The 7,308-nt window shown below is 36.9% G+C and overlaps 1 protein-coding gene across 2 annotated transcripts in view; it reads right to left on the reverse strand.

Annotated features, from left to right (window-relative positions):
• Positions 1–7,308, reverse strand: part of Sec22a (SEC22 homolog A, vesicle trafficking protein) — a 93,092-nt gene that overhangs the window by 47,475 nt on the left and 38,309 nt on the right. For both annotated transcript variants that reach the window (XM_023702169.1, XM_004642182.3), the window contains exon 5: positions 2,510–2,625. In XM_023702169.1, coding sequence (XP_023557937.1) covers positions 2,510–2,625 — 116 coding nt within the window. The remainder of the gene's footprint in view (positions 1–2,509; positions 2,626–7,308) is intronic.

The raw sequence follows: 7,308 nt of genomic DNA on the forward strand, positions 1-7,308 counted from the left end.
CAAGACTTGTTGTACAAATATCTTTTTATCACATGTGTGGTACAAATATCTTTTCCTAGTCTGTAGCTTCTCTTTCCATTCTCTAAGTAGTGCCTCTTTCTCCCTTCTTGTTCCTGTTGCTACCTTTGATGGACAGGCAGTGCTTCTCTGTTACCCCAGCACATTTGTTAGTATTGACTGGCCCTGAGCACAACTTCCTGTGATCTTTAACAAATGTAATTACTTACTACTTACTACTAAGTGTATGTTGGCAATTCTTTCCTTGTTGTACCCAAGAACCTGAACTATTATTGGCCCATTCAATTATAACAACTCCATTGGAAAATGAAATAGTTGCCAACAGCTGAGGAAATCAATGGTCTCACAGGTAGCTCAGGTTTTAAAAGGCCACTGAACAAAAAGGAAAAAGAACAGATTAGTAGTGGGACATAGAACTGCCCATGGGCCTCTTCGTGCTTCCACTGCTCTCTGCCTACCCAGCCCCTCCCAGGGCAGCTCATCCTCCTCTACACAGTCTTGTCTTCTCCAGGCTCACACTGGCCTTGCTCCTTCCCAACTAGGGAATACTTAACAGTTACTCATGGACTTTGTGCCTTATGTCTCCAACTCAACTTTAACCACTTAGCAGCTTACCCCACGTGTCACTTGGGCAGTACATTTGTTTATGTATTATCATCCTGAGTGTTGCTTAGGCATGCAGTTGTCAGTTCAAACAAATGATTCTCGCTTGCACAAGATATAATCATATATCTGTTTTATATCAACTATATTTTGCATAATTTTCTACTTAGAATATATGTGCCTTTGACGTTTGTTTCTATTGAAATCTAGTAATAAGTTCCGTTTTTTCACTAATTCACGTTTATTTTCTTTGTGAAAAATAACCTATAATTTTGTGCTATAATCTATAAAAAAATCTTATTATAAACACACTATATATAGTTTTTATATTTTTCCAGGTCTCAGTGCTATTCTTTTTAATTTCTAAAAAATGTTTTATTTGTTTGGTGTAGGGTCTCACTATGCAGCTCAGACTCAGTGATCCTCCTGTCTCAGCCTCCCAGTACAGGCTGGGATTACAGATGTGTGCCACCATGCCCAGTTTTAGTGGCTGGCACAGCATGCCCTTCTAGGGCCAGCACGGCGTGCAGTACTGGGAATCGAACCCAGGTCCTTGCACTTTCCAGGCAGGGGCTTGGAAAGATCACTGAGCTATCTCACTAGCCCCCTCAGCTATTCCTTTACAATACAAAACCGACACATTTTAGACACTGAGATTGAATAGGAAGAAAGTACCAAAAGAGTTGCAAAAGAAAAAACTAAAAAGGAGAGAAATATTAGCATATCAGAAAGGAAAAAATGTTATTCACATCAGTGTTATGAGATAGACAAAAAAAGACGCCTTCTTACTGTTAATTATTCATAATAGAGAAGTAACAGAACTGGAAAGAAGTAACAAAACTAAAAGATTCCAATCACTGATAACCCAAATGTCGTGATTATGGTGACTATATGGCTGGTGCTGACAAAGTTGACCATCTGACAAGCTACTTTGCAATCAAAAAGAAAAATATTATTTTAAAATACTTATGTACCTTCTGGACCAAACAATACAGAACTTGTTATTCATTCAAAATAAAGGGGTGCAAAAAGTCATTTACAATTTAGATTATATCTAATAGAACAAATAATTGAAAAATATGGCTTACAAAATGCTAATCAGGACATCCATCACTGACATCTTCACCATGACAGTTAGGGGATAGACATTTTATTGTAATTATACCACTCACAGAAAAAAAGGAAAGGACAACACAACAGTGTAAAGTGTGATGTTCAAAAAAAGATAATATTGCAAAAAGTATTTGAAAAGAGACTAGATACCACTGTCCAGACTGTAAGGTTATACTGTATATTAAATGTTTTAAGATACATCATACACCTTACAGAAAAATTATTAAAAAGATCAATAAATTGTTATTTTTTATATTTCCCTCTAACTTATAAAAATTAACAAAAACATGCAATTTTTTGTCATCCTATATTTAAATAATTAGATTGGTAAGTGGTTAAGGTGTGAGACATGGGGCCATATATTGGTGTCTCAGAGCACCCTCTCAAAAATGCCTTCTAAAGTACAGATGATACGTCAGTGTAGTTGCACATATCTATAATTCCAGCTATTCCCAGAGGCTGAGATAGATACATCATAAGTTTGAGACTATCCCTAGGCAATTTAGCAAGATCCTGTCTCAAAAAAATAGCAAGGGCTGGGAATGTAACTTAGTAGTTGAGCACCTGTAGGTTTGATCTCCAACCCCCCCCCCCCGCCACACACACACATAAATGGACAAACATGAGCTTTAAAGGGACAGTAGGGCAGGTATAAAGAACCAGGTTTTGAACATGTATTGTAAGTTATACTAATACCCAATCCAATGTATATAAATTATGTAACAAGGAGAACGAATAGGTGTAGTCACTTGAAATTACAAAAATAGCATAGTACCTGTAGGAGACTTTCTATAGCATGAAAGCCTCGAATTAAATTGAGAGCTCCACATAAAAGACTAAGGATAAATGCCACAATCCCCGATAAAGTTGCTGGTTCCAGTCGCTGGTGAGCTGGAAAATAAAAGAAATGGTTAGAAATTAACTCCAGTATGTCATGTAGTTGAACTTCTGTTAAACAGAAATTTCCTACCCCATTTAAATGGGTCAAACATAATTTTCTACAATGTATCTTACTAATTAAGTATTCTTTAAAATGCAAAATGTTGACAACATAAAAGCCCTATTTTCTTAAACTCGAATCAAATTAATTTCTTTTTCTTTATATTTTTTAACAGAAACCTTATTTGCATTTGTGAGATATAGTGCTAATATGCTCCAATCTGGCAATAAATGGCTTAGGAAAAAACATTACTGCCTAAAAAATGTCTACTATTTGCAAATAAGTGCAACTATTTCCAAAGGTGACTTCACTTGGAAATTCATTGCATAATTTCTACTTTCTCTGAAAATGCTTAGAAAACATTTCTAAGAACATAGTTTGCTTTTAAGCAAAGCTCCCCTTTATTTGAGCTCCAGAGTACAAACACTACCCGATGTATCCACAACACAAGGTAATCTTAAAAGTTCTGAAGTTCCTGGTCTGGTGAATACTACTGGAAAGTAAAAACGGTAAAATACTAGCTAAAGAAGTGACCATTTTAGTTTTACAAATACATCATCCTATTTTTCCAGGCTTCAGCAGCATAAGATATTCAATTAAACAATAGCTTCCCTTCATCATTATTTTTCACTCAATAGAATTAACAATGACGTCCAAATGAAAACACAAAACTAAATATACAATCATTAGACCTCAAAATGCTGACAGAAACAGAGAGAGGACAACAGAGCCACATTTTGTTTTATTTAAACCATTCAAGTGTAAAAACCCAACAATGAAGTTAATGAGGTGGAAAAATAGTATAAAAATGGACTGAAATCTTTGCAAATTATATTCAACCAACACAATAGAAAAGCTTCCCTAAACAGATTATAAAAACACAAAAACTCATATCATAAAAAAGTATTTCTCAGATCTAGCAGAAAATAGTAATTTGAAATAACATCTTCTATAAATGTCATTTGTGCCTGTTCTCTCAATTTGAGGTTTTAATATGAAAATAGACCTAGTCTGTACATTACTGATACTAAATCTTTTATCAATAGAGAAAAACTCCACGGTTTAAAAATCTGCACAATCAGACTACAATTAGTCATACTCTTCAGTTTCCCTGCCTCCCTCTTCACCTCTCTCAGTAGTGAGCTAGAGAGAACTGGTCAGTAACACAAACACACACAAAAAGAAATCCTCCATGGAGGCCTCAAAAATAATTAACCAACTATAACTGAACAGATTATGTAAATCACATCTTTAAAGTACATGAAACAAATTGAACTTGAAAAAACACAAATAATATTCTGCACTGTAACTAAAAATCCTTAGATTATACACTCAATTACAGTATGGCCATTCTTCAACAGAAAGATAACCAATTTTCATGTGCTGATGCAGATCTATTTAAGAAATGAAGAGTAAGTGTATATAAATTCAATACTGAAGTTTCTCTAACACTTCCCTTTGGCCTTAGAATACTCTTTATAATAATGACATATGCTACTTATGAATTAATTATTTCAAATTGACCAAGCCTATTTTTAAAGGCATTAAAGCAAATGATAAACCTTCTTTAACAAGGACAAGGCACATGCTGTGCTCAAGGGCAGGCTGGCACTGTGTCAAAGCACCATGGCAAAGAAATTCTAAAGGGTAATTTCCCTATTTATGCCCTGCCTGCTTCCCAGAACCCATGGCTTGCATTTTGAGAACATTTATCAAGAAAACTTTATCTGTTCACAAAAAGGTGATACTCTTTGTAAGACAATTTTCCATTTTAACAACTGAACTAGATATCCAACCACATTTTAGTACATTATGCTATTTTCTTTTACTTCACGGAAACAGATTTTTAGATCCTGTGCTATCTGAAATGCTCACTGATGTTTTGGCACAACGCCAGGCACCACCAGGTGGAGACTATGTTTGTAAAGTAACAAGTAAAAGGCAATGTAGGGGCAAAAGCAATGTTTCTGCCAAGTCAAAAGCTGTGCCACTTGGACAGTTTTTGTAATTTACTTTATTTTATTTTGTGGTACCAGCAATTGAACTCAGGACCTCACATTTGCCAGGAACACACTGTACTGCTGAGCTATATCCCTGGCCCTCATTTTATCTTTGTTTTTGTTTTTGTCATTATCTTCTGCTATTATACTGCATCTTTTCTTTAATTAGCATCTCTGAACACAGTAGCATTTTCATACCAAAATAAAAAATTTCTCAAAATAGATCAATGATGCATAAGAGAGTTTGCAAAAGTTCTTAAAAGTGCAAGACCAAAGCCCGAGGAGAGAGAGCTGTTGGTTAGAGTGACTTAAGGAATGCTGAAAGGTAAGATCTACATAATACACAAGAAATGACAAGAACAAGGGAATGTCTTTGAAGATGAATAAAATGCAGTCAGGTACAAAGGACAAGAACTACTGTACACTCCATAAAGAGTGAAAAAACAAGAGCACAGAGACGGAAACAGGAAAAACACAACAGCAACAACTACCACTTCCACAGCTAATAGTAGCTGCTCACCATGTGCCGAACACCAAGCTTGACATACATGATTTCATTTCATTTTTCCAACAACCCAAACAACTGGTCCTATCTCACACTCTCAACCACCTCCTCTACCAGGCACCCACACTCAAGACAAATATCTCCCTCCCGGTTATCACCACATAACCAAGCATCATAAAACTAGGGATCCCCTGCCTCAAAGCCACTGAAATTAATCAAACCAGCCAATCTCAAGCCTCCTCAATCTATCTCATCCATTCCTCCTCTCAGAAACCACAATAAAGATTCTGTCTACATTCTCTCCTTTCCTTCCCTCAGCATCTGTGAGTATAAAAAATTTGTTTTTTCTATGGTAGCCATCTCTTGATCTGTTGACCTAGATGGAAAAAAAATGGCAAAATGTTGTTATAGCTATATAATGGGTACATGGGAGTTAATTATACTATTCTGTGTACCTTGTGTATAACTGAGATTCTCCACAATAAAACATTAAAAAAAAACAAAAGTAGAAGAAAGACATGGAACTTCAATTAATATATTATTGACTCCATGATGATCTTTCATAGATTTCTGTAAATAATAAGTATGGCATAACGAAAATATTCATGCAAGTATGGGTAAGGAGGTTGCCAAAAGGTTAGAAAAAAGTTAAATAAAAAAAATTAAAAGATGCTATACTACATTAACCATAAGGAACAGAGAAGCTTGAAAAGGCAATGGTCATCAATACTATTAAATTCATTTATTTGTTTTGAGACTTGAACTCTAGGCTTAGACAAGCCTAGAACATGCAGCGATCCTGTCTCAGTGTCCTGAGTGCTGGGATTACAAGCATGTGCCACCATGCCTCACCTTAAGTGAATAACGCATTTAGAAGCTTCCTCTCAAGTCTGTATTTTATTTAAGAACTGTAGAATATATTATGAATGCTTGATTCAAATTGAGAGCAAATTTAAAGTTAATATTAAAATTCTAGTAAATTATTTTTTACTCTTCCTTAAAACTACAACCTCTTTATAAAAAGCTCTTACTAGCTCCTTCTGGTGGAAAACCTTGTTGATTTTATTATTTGGCCCATGCAGACTCAACTGTTCTGTGGCCTTGTCTCCTCCAGACTTAAAGCTGTATGTCTACCCAAGACAAGAACACCGGGCGCCTGTTGAGGGCCTTTAGATAAACCCTCTGTGGAGTGTCTGACTGCCGATCACCACTATGACCCTCTTCAGCTGGAAGCAGCCAGATCGGTCTTCGACCCTTGCTCTCTCACAGCAGTTAGGGGTACTTTTTCAGAGGAGGGGCTATTATAGACAGCTAGGTTAGGTAGAAATATTATAGGCAGTCAGACTGCGCTAGGCCCTTGCAAGGTAAATGCAGAAAAGAGAGCTGTAGCTGGAGAGCTGCATGCACTGAAGGCCAGGCTTCAGTGAAAAAAAAGAAGATCAGGGCTGGGGAAATAGCTCAGTGGTCTAAGTGCCTGCCTGGTAAGCACAAAGACCCCAGTTCAATCCCCAGTACCACATGCCATGCCAGTCCTGGGTGTCAGCAGTCGAACTGAGCATGGTGGCACATGCCTGTAATCCTAGCACTGGGGAAGCTGAGGCAGGAGGATCGTTATGAGTCTGAGCTGCATAGTGAGACCCTATATCAAATAAATTAATTTTTTTTAAAAAAAGAAGAGCTGCTCACCCATATGCTTTCCCTAGGGATGAAGAGCAGTGATTGATATTCTAAGTTGGCATCAATCACCTTGGTGTGCAAGACCAAACCTCTTTAACCTACTTCCCCAGTAAAGTCCTTATTTGATCATGAGCACTTGCTCTGCAACTTCACAGTTCTGTCCCACCTATGATTTGCTATTGGAGCAGTATTATTTAAGTGACTATCTTTGTAATATTATTGATTGGTTATGGTTCTGTTCTACCTTAAGCCTACCTCACTTTATGGCTTTGCTCTATAAACTACTTGAGAAGTAGGGTTAGTAGGCAACCCACTTTCTGGACCCACTTCTGTCCCTCTCAGATAGAAGCTTTCTTTCCTTCAGTAAATTCTTCCTACTCTTAAGAAAAATAACAGAGACGACCCAGGCCGCGGGATCCTGAACAGACCCAGAGCGCAGGCACGGCGAGTGA

The sequence above is a fragment of the Octodon degus genome, unplaced genomic scaffold, assembly GCF_000260255.1.
Source record: "Octodon degus isolate 3935 unplaced genomic scaffold, OctDeg1.0 scaffold00147, whole genome shotgun sequence".
NCBI classification, from domain to species: domain Eukaryota; kingdom Metazoa; phylum Chordata; class Mammalia; order Rodentia; family Octodontidae; genus Octodon; species Octodon degus.